The following is a 19,977-nucleotide window of genomic DNA, read 5'->3' on the forward strand; positions in this document are numbered from 1 at the left end:
AATGTAATTGAACGATTTGACTCTATTCTATTCTTATATTTATTTTCATAGCTGATTATTATTCAAGAGGAAATATTGTATTTTATTCTATGGATCATGGGGCACTGGCAGTGTGACAGATGGCATTAAAACGGTATAATATTCATTTCTTTTGTGCCATCCCACACACAATGCGTCGGCACCGCCCAGAACCAATGGCCACAACTCTGTCTGCACTGACGGGCAGTGTTGCCGTATTTTGTGAGAGAAATAAGCAACCAGGTCTAGGAAAACAAGCCCAAAAGAAGCCACACTTATGTGCCCAATATACCCAACCTATATGCACCAACTATTTGAAAATAGCCGATCTACAAGCTCAAAAGGAGCTTGTAGATCTGCTATTTTCAAAAACTCTTTTAACAAAATGTGGAATATTTGGAATATGTTTTAACAACACAAATTCTCCCTGGCACAAATCATTTTCATGAAAATATTTGAGAACCACAGGTTTAAACAATGTTTGAATAATGCATGTTTTGGAAGCAAGCCTAAATAAGCAAGTACACGTTAGAAACAAGCCCAAAAAACTGCAACTACCAAGTTTTGCAAGCAACTTTACACTTTACAGAAGAAGAAGCCCAACGTCGCTTATATGACCAACATGGCAACACTACTGAAGTCCCGCCTCTTGTGGAGTTCTCATTTCCTATTGGACCGTCACTCCACACAGCGAAATCACTTGATTGGTTCAACACGTGCCAGTCAAAAAGCAAGACGGAACAGCACAAGGAAGCAGCAAAACAGTCGCCAAAACAAGAGATTGTCATGCCGTTACAGGATTAAAACACATCTGGCTATTGTGGTGTGTTAACAAGGTGAATATCTATATAACACGGATACGTATGTCTATATCCTAGTTGGTCTAATCTAGAGAGAAGGGTGATATTTTTGGCTCGTACCTTCCTAGAAAGCAGGCTGTTCAGGTAACTGGCCTACGCCCCTACAGTGGGATAGGTTGGTTGCGTGTTTATTGTGTAGTGTGTGTTTCATTACTGTGTCATACAAGTGGTCGGTGAAGCCGTTACACATGAACAATTCGCCAGTAATCACGTGCAGTCTGTATTGATATAAATCCTTAAAGGGTTAGTTCAGATTTTTTGAGTATTTTCTGTAGGAAATACTTACCATTAATGTAGTGGTTGCAAAGGTATTAATTGATTGCCCGAGTCCCGTGGTCAGAGTTATGGTCCGTTTCTGATAAATATGAAGTAGTTCCGGTAGATTAGTAGATTTGGTGGGGGCCGCTCATTAAAAATAAATAAATTTAAAAAACTAACGTCATTTGTATTGTTGACCCATTTCTACCATATAGAGCAGGTTTCGTTCAATTTCGACCCCTCTGTCACATGGTACTAATGTTTGTGTCCAGAATCACTGCGCCGCGGCAGCCTACTCACGCACAAAATATATGACACAAAAAATAGTACCATGTGACAGAGGGGTCGAAATTGAACGAAACCTGCTCTATATGGTAGAAATAGGTCAACAATACAAATGACGCTAGTTTTTTAAATTCATTTATTTTTAATGAGCGGCCCCCACCAAATCTACTAATCTACCGGAACTACATTCATATTTATCAGAAACGGACCATAACTCTGACCATGGGACTCGGGCAATCAATTAATACCTTTGCAACCACTACATTAATGGTAAGTATTTCCTACAGAAAATACTCAAAAAATCTGAACTAACCCTTTAAGGTGTTTCACTGTAAACCGTTAATTCTGCCCACAACAAGCCAGGCAATGGCGTTAACATTATTCTGAGAAACGAAACGACGTATCTATCTGGTTGTTGGATACAGGATAGGTGGGCACTTAGGGACATCTGGGCACCTCAATGTAAAATTGGCTATTTTGTAGTGTTATGTGCTATTTTGGTGTCCAAAATGTTTTTTGTTTTTTTTGTTGAAAAAGTATGAGTTATAAGTGATGTAATACATGATGTGAACATGCACGGTACATCATTATCAGACTTAATTGTATCCTTCAACTTGCCCAAAACTCCCCAAAATGACTGTATATACAGGTTTTGTAGCCATTTGTAGCAATTGTAGAAATGTTATACCTTAGCCATGGTTCACATGACGCTTATGACAGTCATGTTTCAGGGCTAGTTATACCTTAATTGTCGAATGTTTAAGCATGTTCTAATCATGTATACTTAACTTTACTTAAAAACATTTTGCAAATATTTTATTTTTCAACATTTTGGACAAAATAGACAATTTTACATCGAGGTGCCCAGATGTCCCTATAGTGCCCACTTACCCTGTTACCATCTGGTTATTTAGGAAGGTGCTTTTTAAGGCGCAGGTATTCGAGGGGTATTAAAAATAATGCAATTTAAGATCATATAGCCTACTGTACGTTATGGTTCGCTGATCAAATCAAGTTATGTGGCTAAAAAGTTGCATCAGGGTGGTCAACCTGGGTAACCAGATGAATGGGCAAATGAGAAGTATTTTTTTTCCCAGAAGACTGGGCACTTAAGGTGAATTCTCTGGGGGGAAGACTGGGCACTTTTTGGGAAGAAGACTGGGCACTTGATGTGGATGTTTTGGGGGAAGACTGGGCACTACTTAACTTAATTGCATCTCTGACATATCTAATTATATAAACGACAAGTTACTTCCGCGCGCCGCTGACGCTATAGCCACAGCTCTGTAATCGAGTAAACACAACGCCGCCATAGGACATGTCGCGAAAACAGTAGCCACGGCCGACTTTCACAATTTACGGGTGGCGTAGGGCACCTATCATTGCTCACTTCACTGTTTCCACGTCGCCACATAATGTATTACACTCACCACATTTCGGACAAAACGGAAGGTGAATCACTTTCTTACCGTTTACCGTGCACACCACCGACACCGAACGGCGACGGCTTGAGCCGAACACAGCCGAAACAACACGAGCGGCCGCCATTGAACTCTCCCCATCTCCTCCACAACAACACACACGCAGCTCCTTCGCTTCAACCCCCCCCCCCCCCTTCTTACGTACCTCCTTTGTTCCACCCAGGCCGTTACTTTCACTTCACTCATGTCTCCATCACAATATGTCCGTCCTCATAGCACGCTGGCAAATCTGGTAAACAAACCAGCCTAGGTTCATGACACCAAAGGACTCGACAGTGATGTCATCATTATGCAACCCGGAAGTACAAATACCAAGGATACGTCAGTGATGTCAGTCGGGTTGCCACGTTCATGCCAGGTTTTCAAAAAGAAAAAGACAGAAACAAGCAAACCGTGCATGAAAAAAAACAAAACAGCCGAAGGGGTCCGCCATGTTCCAGGGGGGTCCCCGGGGGTCCCAACACTCACTGGGGGTCGGCGGACCACCAGGGGGTCCGCGGACCACCAAGTTAAAAATAAATATTAACATTTTTCCCCCAAATTTTTTTTTTTCTCTTTTTCCTTTTGGACAGTTTTACTCCGGTGATTTCCGTACCCCAATATACACGCGCCCACGCTGGGCCCCGTGCGCGGCTGGGGTTTCGGGGGGGCGTAGCCCCCCTCGGGGGGCGTAGCCCCCCGAAACTCTAGTATTACTTTTAAGACTCTGTGGTATACTGTACATTTGTACATTTGTACACATGTTGCCATGTGTTTGGAAATTTAAAGAACACGTGCTGTGATTTGACACCAGCAGACAAGGATATGTGACTGCAATATCCTGCGATAATGTGAGAAAGTCACTACGAGATTTGGATTGAAATGTTCAATATTGAAACAAGTTTCCCAATATACGCAGTAGTAGCACTGACAGAGTTACACCAACATGGATTAAATGAATCCTGGTTTAGACTAACACTTACTGACTTAAACCCTGTATACTTTCTCTACTATGGCTTGCATGATGCCATTGTGGGCTGGGGTTTAAGTGGTTAATCTTGTTTTTGTAAATCAAGATCTACAAAAACTACATTTATACTGATACTTATACTTATACTGATGGGAAACTCAAAAAACGATTATAAAATCGTTTTAAAATTCAATTGGGTTTAACCTGCCTTTCTGCATCCTTTCTCTTATCCTTAATTTACACACAGACTAGCAGAGCATGTCGGTGAGCCACTTCACGTACTGTTCCCAGTGTCCTCAGTGCCCACTCCGTGTTGGTACCAAGACCTATCAGGTGCCCACTCTGTTTTGATGCCCAGACATCTCAAGTGCTCACCTGAGAAGATTTACCAAGTGCCCACAATGTTTTGGTGCCCACCCTTCATGTATCCATCAACCTGTGTCTGACACCAGAGCCTTGATTTCATTAACGTCACTCATACCCAAAGGCAAAGGGGATTTCTGTTTAATGAACCTGAAGTGAATGACCGAAGTGAACCGAATCAATGACGTGTTGCTTTCTATATTTAGATTGTTCCAATGCTGTAGCTTAAAGGTAGGGTAGGTGATATTTTTGGGTTAAAACAAAAAGTATTTTGTTAAAAGGTTAAAGCACTATATTGTGATAGTAATCATTGCTATAGAGTGTTTGTTCAGTCACAGGAATCTCCATGTCTCTCCAGCTCTTTAATAAACAGAAAATACATTTTCCGATAGGTGTCAAAATCTCAGCCAATCAGGAGAAAATACCTATTTTTAAGCTTCATTTTTATAGTGAAAATGCATTTTCTGTTTTATAAAGAGCTGGAGAGACAAGGAGACTCCTTTTACTGAACAAACACTCTATAGCAATGAGTACTATCAGAATATAGAGCTATTTAACACTTATTTTAACCAAAGAAAATCACTTACCCTACCTTTAAGACAACTTAAACTTTAGGTTTCCGTTTCCTCATTCCTTTTAGGTGAAAGGCAATGGGAATGCTCGCACGCACACAGACCTACACATCTATAAATAGAATGTTCACAGATATTTGCCATCAGTCTGCCATAAGATGGCATCTGAGGATGTGTTTTTAACCGAAAAGTTTCTGTTATTGACATTTTTGCATTTTTTGGGGGCACCTTTTGTTTTATTTCACATTATGGATTATTACTTGGATTATTTAATACGAGTGCAAACTGTTTTCTATATTTTCCCATTCCCTTTTAGAACCATGTCAACCAAGGAGGGGGGAGAAGTCGCTAAATCTGTGGCCATGTCGACTCAAAGTGTAATGACCAATGACAACAGCAGAGAAAACAAGAGCCATCATGATGCACAGTCTGAGACAACAGGCAACAACACAGACTGTAACAGTACAACAGCCAAGAACTTGGCTTTTCTTAAAGCTCACTCTCTGGATGTAACCTTTGAGGTTGGTGAGGAGTATGAAGTCATAGAAACCATCGGAACAGGAGCCTATGGTGTTGTTTCCTCTGCCAGGAGACGGGATAATGGTAAGAGATAATGTTTAGGTAAAGGTATAATATTCAATTGTATGTACTTAATTGACTACTATCATTGCTTGTAGTTGCAGTTTTTATATTGTTCCTCGAGTCTCGACACATTGATCTTTTTTTTCTTTCTGAGATAAAGTCTCACTTCTCCGCTACAACTGTCCTCTCTGTTAGTTCTCATATGTGGTGCATCAGCGCTCCAAAGAAACTGCATCCTAGAATACAAATACTGCTGATGACAAAGAGATAATCAAATACTGTATATATCCCATATATCTTATTAATGTCTATTCAGAATGCGGGCTTTAGCTGTATTTGTATTCTTAATATAATTTATTTAATTTTTTTATCTCCAAACTCGGAAGAATCACTTTTATTGCCAGGGGCCATACAGGAATTTGTTCTGGTTAAGGCGCCAGAAGGACAATAACAATTGACAGGACATAGCACACTATACAAGATTGTCTTGTAAAATGTGCTATGTCCTGTACATTTTTATGTTGTTGTCTTGAAGATAGTCTCGCATTGCCAGACTTTCAGAGGAACTATCGAATTATCCGGCTATACGAGACTAACTTGAACAATGACGTGCATAATCACATTTACAGTCTGTAGAATGATGTAACACTGCAAAACTATCAAATTTATATTCTGTCTGGCCTTGGGGTGCTTGTAAATCTCTGAACTACCTCGCTGAATGTAGCTTGGTGTGATGACAGAAAATTATTGCATATTTTTATTGTGGCATATTTACTCTTCACAGGCCAGCAGGTGGCGATAAAGAAGATCTCTAATGCTTTTGAAGTGCTAACAAATGCCAAACGCACATTGCGAGAGCTGAAGATTCTCAAGCACTTCAAACATGACAACATCATTGCCATCAAAGACATACTGCAGCCTAACCTCCCTCACTCTGCCTTCAAGTCTGTGTAAGTCCTTAATTTAAAAATAATTAACCCTAGCTCCCCCTTTATTTGCTGATGTTGCTACTGCTTAAGGCTTCTTTTATCTTGGTATTTAAATAAAATAGTTTTGCTCGTAGCTAAGTATTGACAAATAAATCTAAATCTAAATCTATTTTTGATATTTATTGTACAACGAAGTATATACGGTAAGCTTAGGTTTTTTGTTGTTTTGTCTTTTTTTTTTTTTTTTTTACAAATTGAACCCTGTTCATAATATATCAAGTGATATCCATACTGCTATTCCAGTCCAGTGGACAAGGACATTTTGATAAAAGCACAGAAAAGTATGGAAAGCTATTGTTGAACAATCCCAATCCAGCCATCATTACAGAGTTTCTAGAACAAAACACTATACCACTGTTCCATTCCAGAGCATAGTTGTATAAAAGTTCACTGTACTACAACATTCTGTCATTTTAGATATAAGAAATAGCAATTTAACTCCATGGTCTCATCTACTCACTTGTCCTTTTGTGTAGATACGTGGTACTCGACCTGATGGAGAGTGACCTTCACCAAATCATTCATTCAGGCCAGCCGCTAACTCCAGAGCACACACGCTACTTCCTGTATCAGCTTCTCCGTGGCCTTAAGTACGTGCACTCGGCCAACGTCATCCATCGTGACCTCAAGCCGTCTAACCTGCTGGTAAATGAGAACTGTGAGCTGAAAATAGGTGACTTTGGCATGGCAAGGGGTCTCAGTTCACACCCTGAGGAGTCCCACTCATTTATGACGGAGTATGTGGCCACGAGGTGGTACCGTGCCCCAGAACTCATGCTCTCTCTACACCACTACAGCCTGGCCATTGACCTGTGGTCTGTAGGGTGCATCTTTGCTGAGATGCTTGGACGCAAACAGCTTTTTCCTGGGAAACACTATGTCCACCAGCTGCAGCTCATCTTGTCAGTATTAGGCACTCCTCCTGAAGGTGTAATTGATGCTATTGGTGCTGAGAGGGTACGCTCCTATGTTCAGAGTCTGCCCTCACGTGCACCTGTGCCATTGGCTAAACTATATCCTCATGCTGAGCCAGAGGCACTGGACCTGCTTGGGGCCATGTTGCGCTTCGACCCCCGTGAGCGCATCACCGTGACACAAGCACTAGCACATCCTTACCTGGACAAGTACCATGACTCCGATGACGAGCCCATTTGTGTGCCAGCTTTTGACTTTGAATTTGACAAGCTACAGATGAATAAAGAACAGATCAAAGAGGCCATCCTGGTGGAGATCCAGGACTTTCATGTAAAGAAACAAAGCTGTCCGCGTCCGAGACTACAGTTCAGACCCTTGCCAAGGGTGAATGGTGGAACTGGGGTTGGTGGAGGAGTGCCCAGCAGTAACCAGTGTATTTCTCAGGCCTCCACTGCTAACCTGACCAAACACACACAGCTCTCGCAAGTAGCACAGATTCATCCACAACGTGCAATGGAGGGTAAAACCAAACACGACACTGCGATCCACACACCAGCAGAAGGAAGCCGGGCATTTCCAAATCAAATGTCGTCCTTTAACAACCAGCCCACTTCCCATTCTGAGATAACTCCCTCCCGAGTGACCCATAACTTACCTCTACTCACTAAATCTGACAGTGTGCCAGTTGATGTGGACATGGCCAGTGCCAGCTCTGATGGCGGTCAGCCAGAGACTATAGACCTAACAACACCGGTCAGCTCAAGCCAGGAAACTCCGTCAGAAGCAATGCGAGATTTTTCCAAGGATGAGCAGCGGTCCAAAAGCCAAGCAGCGATGCCACAGGCCACCCAGAGCCAGTCCATGACCCAAGCTCCCATTTGTATGCCTGCAACCCCAGCACAGACTATGACACCCCTTCCCAGCACTGTGCCTTCTCTGTCTCTCTCCCAGGCCCAGGCCCAGTCATTGTCTCAGTCCCTCTCTCAGTCACTGTCTAAGGGTGCCAGGGCTCCACCTATTGTGGGAGATGGGACCAGAAAAGAAGGAGCCATTTCAGAAGATACTAAAGCTGCTCTTATAGCGGCTCTCCGAAACAAAGCTAGAGGTGGTAAGTTCAAAATGTTGAGCTTCAGTCATATGATAGATTTATGCCTTGTTAATGATGGTGATGACTTGAATGATCTACATCCCATTGTGATGTTTTAATTGCAGATGGAGCTACTTCTGCCCTGGGAATGGATGTTTGTGCAGCTGGAAGTATGTCGTCCTCCCTATCGTCTCTTCCGGAATCACGCCGACCCGTCACAGCCCAGGAGCGGCAAAGGGAGCGAGAGGAGAAGAGAAAGAAGAGGCAAGAACGAGCGCGAGAGCGCGAGAGAAAGCTGAAGGAAAAAGAGAGAAAAGAAGGCAGGCATGGGGACTCACTGGGCGGGGTTCTATTGAGTGACAATGACAAAAGCCTACTGGAACGTTGGAAAAAAATGATGGACAGCTGCAATGACAAATGTCAGGCACCTAATGATGATGGGGCAAAGAGTAATGACTGCAATATGAACTCACACCATGGCGTGGGGGTTGGTGATAACATTCACATATCAGTAGGTAAAAAAGCTGACAAAGAGGGTGGGAAGATTCAGTCTCATGAGCAGTTGACTCCTCAAGTGAAGCCCAGACTGCCTGTTTTTTTTCAGCCTCAGAGTACCCAGGCGTCATTACCTTTCTCTATGAGCCAGACAAAGCCTGCGGAAATGGGAGTAGTGTCTGTGAGTGGAGGAATAGATATAATGGCGGCCTCTAGTGGCTTTGTCAAGAACATGCTCAAACCACAGGGCGAGAGTGGGGGACAGAGTGGTTTTAACTGCCTGAGCAGCTGGAGTGGGCAGCAAGTAGAGGCAAGGCCACCTCTGCAACCACAGTCAAATAGATCTCCACAGCCCCCACAAGCAAGCTTCCTTCAGCCTCAACTCCAACCTCAAAGTCAAACTCATTCCCAACCACAACCTCATCCTCAGGCTCAGCTGCTTCCTTTGGAAACTTTTTTGAGCAAAGCCCCAATGATAACCACCAGAGAGACAAATGGAAATGTAGGTATTAGAGGTCAAAATAGCCTCCCTAACCCAGCAACAAGTCCTGGGCCAATGGAGAAACTCTGTCCCTCCATAGAAGAGAAGACTGGAACACAGACTACAAACCCTCTTTGTGGGGCCTTAGGAGCCCCTTCCCAACCTCAGCACAGCCTGGGATTCACAGACACCGGGCAGCCGGGGCCCTCCGTCGCCCCAGACATCCACACAGTAACACTGCAGCTCTCCAAGTCACAGGTCTGTGTCAGGTTTCTCATTATCTGCTTCACGTCATTGTCTTCTTGTTCTCTATTCTGTGCTTTGCATATTAAGTTTACTTCCTGAATTATTTGCATCAAAGGAGTCAGCAGCACAGATATGTCCTTTGTTATAGTTATTAGTTAATGAAAGTGATTCTGTTGTTCCTATTTTTCGACCTTTTAATCACATTAACTCCGGCTATGTCATTAAAGGTAAACTTTTATTTATTTGTAAAGAAAAAAATCTGATCTAAGTGCTTGTAGATCAGCTATTTTAGCTATTCACCGTACAATGAAGTATACAGTATAGGGCTTAAGTGGTTAAGAGAAAATGCCATGATCTTCTGCTGGACTAGCCTGGTAACCCCCCCCGTAGAGGCGAGGCGGGGGGGGGGGGGTTACCAGGCTACTGCTGGACTTGATTTTGACCTAAACATTGTTAACTGTAGCTAATGTAATGTTGTCTTATCTCTTGTCAGGTGGAGGATGTTTTGCCCCCAGTGTTTTCTGTGACTCCGAAAGGCAGCGGGGCCGGGTATGGCGTGGGCTTTGATCTGGACGACCTCCTTAACCAGTCCCTCACAGACCTCCCGCACTCCGACCTCAGAGACAGGTGAGGGTTAAAGCTAAACTCACAGTTCAACCTCAGAGACAGAAGGAGGTTAAAGCTAACTCACGATTCAAACTGAGTTTTGTATCGTCCTTGACATTTGCTCTTAGATTTTGTATTAATAACGGAATAATTGTGTCAGCCTGCAACATTGTTTTCTTCAGTGTCCTTGTAAAGAATTGAGAAATGTGAAGTTTAAAAGTGTAAATAAAGTCTAGTCGCAATACAATACAAAATAAATTACTAAGGACTTGAGGAGTAATATCAATTAATGCACTATGAATGGTACCTTTTTATAAATTGTTACATTTTCCCCTCCTCCATCAGTTATGACACAGGGCCCCTGTCTGCCTCCCTCATATCTGACTGGCTTGAGGTTCACCACATGACCCAAGCTGATTTGGAGTCACTTCAGCAGGAATTACAGCTGGGCTCTCCCATGATCCTCTCTGACTCCACTCCTCCTGACACCTGAATTCTGTCCTCTCCCTTCACTGGAATTGAAGACAAGAAAACTGCTTAGTCATAACATGGAATTTTGATACGTTTGTGGAATTTCTAGCATGAAAACAACAAGCTATGACAGAACAAATTAATTTAAGATGCCTCTTTTAATACACACTACTAAAACATGAATCTTTTCTACTATTACATGTAGTGCTTTCTGTTTAAATAAAGTAAAACAGGTCATCACCTGGCTTTGTCTGGTTATATATATTTGTATGGTCTGGTGGTTTGTTTGTTTGTTTACACTTACAAGAGAATTTAACGATGATACACAAAGAATCAGTAAAAAATGTGAAGGAGAATACCTAAAAACCCTCCAGGGGCTTGAGAAGTGGCATTCTCCGGGAATGTTTGTACATTAGTTGTAGGATAAAATTACATCAATGTGGAATATACACATCTATTACAAATAAAACATTAATTGACATGTCATACAGATGAAATAACAAAACTAGAAAAAGTGCTCCTCGGAGCACAGGTCTCCACCAGGTCAGGTAGGTTATTGTGACCTCCTGGTGGCGCTATAATAGGCTAAAGTGAAAAGGGTGCCATTTCTTCTTAGGCCTTTCACAGCAATCAGACACTGCATTCACGATTTGAGGCATTTTGTTCCAAAAATGTGTTTTTGCTAAATTAGACCTGCTGGTGGCGCTATAACAGGCCAATATGAAAAGGGTGGCATTTCTTTCTCAACCTAGTGGGAATGTGCATGCAAAATTTCACGAAAATCGCACACTGCGTTCATGATTTGAGGCATTTTGTTCAAAACAAACCAATCCTGCAAACTTAGGAAGCCAATCTTAGCCATATATTAACCAATATCCAATAATTAATATACGGATATCGGATAATCATAGAATAATATAACAGTGGCTACCTCAGTGCTGATCAAATGACGGGTTTTACGTGGGATACCGGATATAGCCATAATATGTGGTTTCCAGTTTAACGATTCATCAAGCATAATGCCAAAGAATCGTGTGGAACACACATTAGTTATAGGGATGTTATCAATATCTTTTTTAGATGATAAAAATGTGGTTCAAGGCAAGAACATATTACGTTTTTTCTTTTCATGTTGAGTGATAATTTATTTTGGACCGAAAACCGAAACCAAATGGACAGCTTACACTTTATAATGGTGTCAGTATCTTTATAAGTGCAATAAAAACTAGGTAGTTCTTATTTTATGGCATACTACACAATTTACTTATGAACACAACAAATTCAATTCTAGCTACTGGCCTGTACTCACAGAAACATAGCATTTTAAAGGATCTAATGACTTGCAACATTTGATAAAGAGAAATTATAGAAATGATCAACAGATACTTTCTTTTGAACAAATATATTATGCCCAAGAGCTCAAACCATTCAATCCTTTTCCAAGTGGATCAGACTTGGATTTTGGGTGGTTCAGAACCCACAAAAACTGGATTGGGATCACTTCTGTAAACAGCAAACATGTTATCAGATATCTTTTTAACACCCTAAATTCAAATCTGATGGACCCTTTTGGGGTTCCTGTTGCTACGTACAGTATATAGCAACATCATTTTTTAAATAATTTTTGAATAAATATTTGAAGTTTTTCAGAAAACTTAGGTCAGGATTTAGAAGGCGTTTTTAGAATCGGCCTCAGGTCTAAATGGGTTAAAGAACACGTCAGAAAGACACAATTCTCACGCTTAAGGACCAGGTAAAAATAATTGAATAGAATTAACTATTAACTGAATTTATGAGTATAACAATTATAAAGTATAACAATTTTATTTAAATTACAGAAAACATGTATCATTTATTTACAATCAGGTTTAAAAGCACATGTTTCATTTAGAACAACTGTATGAATCAGATTAAGTAGATAATTAGTGCTAAAAAAAAAAAGATATTTAATGTACATGATGGCTTTGTGTGTGTATGTCAGATACAAAATAGTAAAACTAATCAGCTAATTCTAAGGCAATTATAAATTCATACAATTTTGAATTATTGGCCAAACATCTGCAATCAGCAGACCGCTTTTTTCCTTCATTTGTTACAGTGCAGTTTCTATCTTACGCAACTGTACCAAGACAGTTTTCAAAATGGTTCCTTCCTATCTCAGTAGCAGCAGCATCAGTAAACTGGACAGACAGCTGACAAACACAGATGTCCTAGCAGCCCAGATCTGGTTAGCATGGCCATACAATCGGATCCCTGGTACTGTGTTGCGGATGAAGTCTGAGAAGGTGGACACTTTGGCGTAGACTCCAGGTTGGTTGGCCTCACCGCAGCCCACGCCAAAGCTCACCACCCCAGCCTGCACCCACGTCCCGTTTACCATCTGGCAGACGAGCGGGCCTCCCGAGTCCCCCTAGAGAGGAAGACAATGATCCAACAGGTCACAAGCTACACTACTGTGCACTGAAATCTAACTGCAAGTATAAATAATGTACAGTATTACGTCAGAAAAATAAATTGGCTAAGTTAATTCATGTAAATAGAGATTATTTTAACCCTAGAACACTAACCATGGGTGAATTTCACACGAACAATTGTAATTATGTGATTTTCATAATGTTGCTGATGTCTGAGGTGGGAGGGTCCTTGGGTACCTTCAGGATGCTCACTGACATCACATAAGGTAGGGTTGTTTCCCTGCCCCCATCCCTGTTTTTTTTCTACAGGCAGGTCTTTGGGTGAATTTCACCCAACGTTAGTGATAGCAAAGATTGTTAATATAGAAGATACGCATTCTCCATTGGATCCACTAGAGGCGAAGTGGTACACAAATCCTACAAATGGTCTCCTAAGTAGGCATGGTTGTCTTCTCCCCCGAACACCCCACCACCCTCCCCCTCCCCTCTCCCTGGCTGACGTCATATGAATGTGTATTTGTGTATTTTCTTCATTAAAGAAAATAATTGCTTTGAAAGCAAACTGTTATTGGCAAATATGCTTTTAAGAAACCTATGAAATTCCCACTACAAACACACATTATTCAGTCTTATGCTAGATGTGCTCCTGTTTCTGCTCAATGTTAACCATATATAGAGATATATAACTATAATTATAAATATATATATATATATATATAAAATATTACATATACCTTATAAATAAAAGGCCCTTATTTATAAGGTATATATTTTACCACTATAGACCATAGTATGTTTAGAAAATTAGCATGAATGTTATGTTTAGCAAAATGTTATGATTCCCAAATCATACCCCATCAACCAAGACAGTTAATAATGGAACATTATATTATTGAGCATTGGAACACACATTGTATTTAATTTTTAATATGTCCATAATGATTTTCACGTACTATATTCACATATATAATCTCAGTTAATCAGTTTTTAGAACATCTTATAGGGACAGAGCATAGAGTTAAAAAATAAGGGACAGAGCCCTCTATGTCTCGTCCGTCAGACTGCAGATGGACTCTTCAGATATCTCCCCAAATCTCGCGAGAGTGTGTTGATGGGATAGAGAAAGGTCAATAACAAAGTAGATTTTCTCCTAATTTGTGTCTCTAAAAAAAGCCATTTTAGTATGAAAATCTTGTACATATTGTGTGGCTTGTGATGATTGGGTCCAATATTTAGTTCAGTATCTATGGAGCTAAGGAATGGTTCAGAAGCTGTGTTCACGTTGACTCTTCCATTGGAATCAATAGACTCCAACTTGCTTCCTGTCTCCTAAAAAGGTGTCCACCTACGTCACGCAGAAACGGGAAGTAAACCGGAGATTGCGTATCTTTAAAATTAAAAATCTTTGGTGATAGAGGGTAAAATGGGTGGACCAAAGGAAAAGTTCCCAGCTCTATATTTTTTTATTTAGGAATATTGTTTTAACAATACCCACATTTTCACAGATTGTTCTGCTTTTTTATAGGGTCCCCCCATGATATCCGTTTTTCTTTTGTTTGTGAAATTTCCTGTTAAAATATGAAAGAAGGGTACCTCAATTTTGCCATGTATTGTTGTACTTTAATATATTTTGATGAGAAATATATTTATGGAATTTATTATATCAGGTAAAATATACCCAACGTTAGTGATGGTGTGACTATTTTCATTGTTAGTGTTCTAGGGGTATATCTATACCAATTTGTGTGTATTCTTGTATGTGAGAATAAAAAAAAGTAGAACAAACGGGTCACACCACAGTACCTGGCAGGAGTCCTTTCCACCTTGCTGGTAACCAGCACAGATCATGTCATACAGAATGTCCACGTTCTCTGTTGGGTGAAGCTGGTACATCTGCTGACATGAAGACTGGGAGATGATTGGCACCTGTACTTCCTGCAGGGGCCCCACTCCAGGCAGAGGAACTAAGAGGAAGAAGATTGGACATACAGTATTGGGTGCTAATGTGCTCAATAATCTGAAAGAAAAGCTATCACCCAAAACCTTGTAACAGATGCTGCTGCTATACAGTACAGCAAAAACACGACTTGAATGAAGATACATTTCATTCATTTATTTTGAGTGTCTGATTAATATTATTTCTAGGCTTGAGTACAGATAATGTTCAATATAAACAGACAATATCAAGTAGCCTTGGTAGCCACCGGTGTCTGAGCCACGTGGCCCGTAGGTCAGGAGCCGATCTCCCATTTCTGTAGGGTGAGGCAGCAGCTTGATGTACAAGTACACCCCCTGGCCATGACGCTAGTATGTCACAGGGACTTACCCCCAATCCAACCCTTGATGCCGAATGCCATGCAGGGAGGCATTGGGTACCTTTTCTATAGTCTTTGGTATGACGTGGCCAGGGATTGAACCTCAGCCTCCCATTCTCTGGGCTGATACTCTAACCACAAAGACACCGAGCTGAGCACACACAATTCAGAGACATAAAAGTCATCCTATGTTGTACATGTCTTTAAATATTGACCATGAAGTTCAATTAGGTCTACAACAATTAATTGGACTAATCAATTTAATACATTCTTTAAACAAATAATCAATTTGTAATTTTTCATGTCAATTTATTGATTAAAATACGTTTTTTTATCAAAAAACATGCTTCTCGATTATTTTATTAATAAAAAAAAGAATCGGAAGAAAAAACTAAAATGATATTTGCTGCTCTACGTTGAAGACAAATGTAAGTGTGGCAACTCTGCATATGAGAGACCTTACCCTCGTCTCGAATGTTTCCCCAGCCTGTGACAAAGCACAGCATGCCACCCGGGAACAGGGTCCCAGAGTCAGGTATACAGATGGGGCGGACATGATCTGTCCAGGTTATTGGGGTACTCAGTTGGACTAGCGCCATGTCCTGCCCCTGGTGAGGTTCCACGTAGCCATATGGAATCACCACTCGGTTCACGCGATGGCTCGACTCGTTGGGGTTCCAACCGTTCAGTACGTGACGGCCTGCATAGATGATGTAGGACCCCACATCAGACGGACTGAAAGAGAACAGGAGATCCAATAAAACCTGCTCACCTCACATTGAAATGTGAAACCTATGCTATGGGCTACTTCAAGCCAAGATTATCTATTGTGTGGGGTTTGTGTTCAGCAGCTGGTATATAGAGCAAGCCTGTCATTTGCATATTCAGATGTAATTTGATCATCCTGGCCATGTTTTGAAAGTATTGTTTTTGTTTTTACTTAAGATATATAATGAGGTTACTCGTGTTTGTTGAAGTAATATTAAGGGACTCTTGTTTCTTGAAGTTCAATGAAGTTACTTTGTTGAAAATGACAATATTCAATGAGATATAGATACAAAAAATGTAAAAGTGCAGGCATTAAAACAATTGCCAGTGCCGCAACTGCAATGATTCTCTGAACAAGGTGGTGTGATGAGGCGGTGTGGTTCTGAATTTAATGAGTCGCCACCACTAAGTAAAACAGTCCTGTTATGAATTAAGTAGGAACAAATATAGCCTACTTTGGAAAGCAATGAGCAGCAGAAAGGACCCAGTACTCAGTGATTATGGTTCCTCCACATACATGGCCGTTGGCCACCGTCTGGGAAATAAGAGAGAAAGAGAAAATGAAATATCATTACAGCATCACAGGCAAATCCCTCACACAGCAGGACAGCAAGATGACCACACATACAGTTGCACTCCATTTGTGTTATAAATGGACACATTAACACTGAGGATTTTACTGTGTACACACCACTGTTTCCCAAACAGTGGGTCGGGACTCGTGGATCCATTTGTGGGTCGTTGAGTGAATATCCCTTTACTTGTTTCCTAAGGTTTGTCATCATAATTATTTTAAAATATTTCCTAAAGACTTCCACACATTTTCCAGAGTTGAAAACAAATTAAAAAATAATTCAAAAATAATTTCATGAATAAAAAACGAATACATCAAAGAAATTCCCTAAATTAGAATTAAATGTTTAAAAAGTAGTGAAAATAGCAGATCTGCCAAATTTGTGCCGCGTTGTGAACTTGTAGATCTGCTATTTTCACTAGTTTGGGTCCCCTGGCAAACATCCAATATCTCTTTTGGGTCTTGAGCTAAAAAGTTTGGGAGCCAGTGCTCCATTTGGTTACATTTATTACACTCTTTGAGTTATAAGTGGATACATTAACACTGAGGACTTTACTGTGTACACTACAGTGCACACACAGTGAGTAAATAAAATACGTGATCATTTGTAGTGGCTAAGGCTTACCTGAATATCCACTTGCCATGGCCAAGCACCTTCAGAGGCCCCCATTCCTCCCACAATCCTGTTCTCTATGATCGGTGCTCGGCCACATTCGTGGGCATAAGAAGCCAATATACCTACAGCATCATGTGTAAAGATGGATAGAAACATCAGTCAGTGCAAAGAAGCTGGGTTTAGGCCTATACCTCGTTAAACTCCAATAAACACAAGGAAATAGGCCAACATTTTAATTCCCCGCGAGAAGTTTCGGTGACGAACTCACCTGTTAAACACCACAAAAAAGCACGAAAGGATAATTTCCACGTCATTTTGATGGGTGATCCTCCTTACAAAAATAGTTTATAGGCTATACAAGCGACTTTGATTTAAAAAAGATGGATCCAACTTTAACTTTCGTAGATTTTGCCGTCGTTTAGTTTGGAAAGCCTGCGGAATGTTTGCTGGTCATCTTCTCTTCTTATCTAAATCAGCCCACACAACAATAGAGACTTTGTTCCACAGCTAAACGATCCGACTGACTGGCCCAAGGTCTTATTTTATGCGCTTTTTATAGGTGTTTTTCGCTAGGTTGAACGATGCGCAGGCCTATACACTCCCCGATTAAAGGTTTGAATAGGATTTTGACCAAAGAAAGAGAAAGAAAGAAACAGAACCGGTTTGAAAATCCGAGGGTAACGGGAGAAATGATATTGCTCCCCACCGCACCTGTGTGTACCTGCCACTGTTGCCAGGTTTTGCTAGCGATATAAGTAACTAGGTCTATGAAAACAAGCCCAAAATAAGCAACTATTAGGCCACACATATGAGCACTTTTAAACCTATATCTATGCATCAGCGTCGGGTATTTGAAAATTAAATAACCGGCAAGCTCACAACGCGTGCGTTGCGACACATTGTGAGCTTGTAGATCTGCTATTTTCAAAAAAAGTGATGTGTTTAAAGTTTAAACATGTTATCAACTGGTATGGGGGTCCCTGGCCTGAAATATTTTCAGATGGGGGTCCACAGACTGTGGGTCCTTGACTTGGAAATGGTTGAGTTTAAACAACGAAAGGAAAAAAGCCCAAATAAGCAACTACACTTTAGAAACATGATTACAAGCGACTTTACAGAAAAACAAGCCCAAAGTCGCTTATAATAAGCCGACATGGCAACACTGGTACCTGCCCGTCGGCAACCAATAGAACGCATGGTTCAACCCACTTCGGCCCCGTTCAGCCAATGGAGGCTACAATGAATCTGTTCAATTATTTTTTATTTTTTCCCCGGTATTAGATAAGTTACTACCGTTATTACTTACTGTCAGAAACGCTCTGTTGTCGAAGTGGACCCCCACATGTTTTTGGAAACATCAACCTCTAGGCCATGGTTCTCAACCAGGGGACCACCAGTGCTCCTTGAGGGAGGGGGTTCCTCCAGCCCCAGCTAAATGATCGAGACTTGGTAACCAAATGGATTTCATTTTACACTCTCAAGAGTTAAATTATTGTTAAACATCTGCATTACCTATAAGTCTTCACAAAATTAGAGAATAATTGCTATTTTGTTCAATGTGTGCCTGTTATCTCTCCTATTGTTACCACATCAATACAGCATGGAATTGTGGACAAAATCTTATCCAAATATAACAAAATACTATAAGTTTTGTGTCTGAGAGGCAAAATCTCATCAAATGGTGCTCTGTTGCTCAAATGCCGAATAAATAATGGACCTTGATATGAAAAGTTTGGAAAACCACTGCTCTAGGCCAGTGGTTCTCAAACTTTTTCATGTCATGGGGAGTGGACCCAAAATTAATAAGTAGCTATTATTGGCTGAGAATATTTAGTGCCAGCCTGTCAGCCAAGGTTAAATTACGTTTGATGCAATATTAACTAATTTTTCTGGGGACCCACTAGAACCCCCTCAAGGACCTTTGATCACTATTGCTCTAAATGTAGGAAACCAAGAAAGGAGATATTTACTCAAACATGGGTCCGGACCCTGCACTGTTTAGGAAACAGTGCTCTAGAATGCAGACTACACCTGTCCTAGCTCCCTATATATTGACCTTTTCACACTTGACGCCATAAAGATTCTAAGTTTCTTTCCTGTTGCAGTGTTTGGGAACCTGTAGCTGACAGGGAATAAACGTGAACACAAGCTGTTCCCATAGCAACACAATTCCACTGACGGGGTCCCATGTCCCTACAGCCTACACCTTCAGATGGAGGAACCGGTTCTTCAACAGGGATCAGCTGAGGGAATGTTTATTTGTCCAGTGTTAATGCTGTCACTGCCTGACGCATTAAATGAAAGAAAAAGTAGGTATCACTACAAGAAAGGAGGAGTGCTAGAGGGTGAGGTTGAGTCTGAAGAGGTGAGTTTTAATTACATACTGTGGAAATGGGGAATGAGTCTGCAGCGAGTGTAGAGTGGCTCAGAGCTTCTACCTCAATACCAAAAGCATAATACAGTATCTCCCGGGCCAAGAGGGATTCCCTCTTAGGCTATAGTGACTAAGATGTTTAGCTCTAGTGCATGGGTAGGGGTCTATTCCACAGCTTGGGACCCAGGAAGAGTCTAGTAGGACACTTAAGAAACCCTGATATCACTCCAAAGGGATGGACAGACATCCTGTAGTAGC

The 19,977-nt window shown here is 41.1% G+C and overlaps 3 protein-coding genes across 4 annotated transcripts in view; 2 read left to right on the plus strand and 1 right to left on the minus strand.

Moving 5' to 3' along the window:
* Window positions 1-751: 751 nt before the first annotated feature.
* On the plus strand, window positions 752-10,918 carry mapk7 (mitogen-activated protein kinase 7). 2 transcript variants are annotated; one of them, XM_084079056.1, is made up of 8 exons: window positions 752-854; window positions 4,099-4,184; window positions 5,103-5,389; window positions 6,153-6,318; window positions 6,834-8,380; window positions 8,485-9,593; window positions 10,075-10,208; window positions 10,533-10,918. In XM_084079056.1, the coding sequence occupies exons 3-8, from the start codon at window positions 5,107-5,109 to the stop codon at window positions 10,678-10,680; spliced, it is 3,387 nt and encodes a 1,128-aa protein (XP_083935182.1). In that variant the 5' UTR covers window positions 752-854; window positions 4,099-4,184; window positions 5,103-5,106; the 3' UTR covers window positions 10,681-10,918. The 2 variants fall into 2 exon arrangements, with proteins under 2 accessions (XP_083935182.1, XP_083935181.1); XM_084079055.1 differs by lacking the exon at window positions 4,099-4,184 and having other exon boundaries at window positions 753-854.
* Window positions 10,919-11,719: 801 nt separating this feature from the next.
* LOC311060754 (serine protease 33) lies at window positions 11,720-18,038 on the minus strand. Its single transcript, XM_084079068.1, has 6 exons — window positions 17,614-18,038; window positions 17,355-17,467; window positions 16,611-16,690; window positions 15,851-16,122; window positions 14,876-15,036; window positions 11,720-13,068 (listed from the first exon to the last, which is right to left on the minus strand). The coding sequence occupies exons 1-6, from the start codon at window positions 17,657-17,659 to the stop codon at window positions 12,811-12,813; spliced, it is 930 nt and encodes a 309-aa protein (XP_083935194.1). The 5' UTR covers window positions 17,660-18,038; the 3' UTR covers window positions 11,720-12,810.
* A 631-nt stretch (window positions 18,039-18,669) lies between these two features.
* LOC311060756 (paired box protein Pax-6-like) overlaps window positions 18,670-19,977 on the plus strand; it is a 15,710-nt gene continuing 14,402 nt past the window's right edge. Inside the window, exons 1-2 of the mRNA XM_084079070.1 lie at window positions 18,670-18,794; window positions 19,451-19,700. The gene's annotated coding sequence lies outside the window, so the exon portion shown is untranslated. The remainder of the gene's footprint in view (window positions 18,795-19,450; window positions 19,701-19,977) is intronic.

Source organism: Gymnoscopelus microlampas (genome assembly GCF_963454915.1).
Source record: "Gymnoscopelus microlampas genome assembly, chromosome: 14".
Lineage (NCBI taxonomy): Eukaryota > Metazoa > Chordata > Actinopteri > Myctophiformes > Myctophidae > Gymnoscopelus > Gymnoscopelus microlampas.

Coding starts and splice junctions, on each gene's coding strand:
- mapk7 (XM_084079056.1), top strand. CDS start 5,107: ATGTCAACCAAGGAGGGGGGAGAAGTCGCTAAATCTGTGGCCATGTCG. Junction 6,319..6,833: donor CACTCTGCCTTCAAGTCTGT/GTAAGTCCTTAA, acceptor CCTTTTGTGTAG/ATACGTGGTACTCGACCTGA. Junction 8,381..8,484: donor CCGAAACAAAGCTAGAGGTG/GTAAGTTCAAAA, acceptor TTTTAATTGCAG/ATGGAGCTACTTCTGCCCTG.
- LOC311060754 (XM_084079068.1), bottom strand. CDS start 17,659: ATGACGTGGAAATTATCCTTTCGTGCTTTTTTGTGGTGTTTAACAG. Junction 16,123..16,610: donor GCTGCTCATTGCTTTCCAAA/GTAGGCTATATT, acceptor GTTCTCTTTCAG/TCCGTCTGATGTGGGGTCCT. Junction 15,037..15,850: donor GGGAAACATTCGAGACGAGG/GTAAGGTCTCTC, acceptor TCTTCCTCTTAG/TTCCTCTGCCTGGAGTGGGG.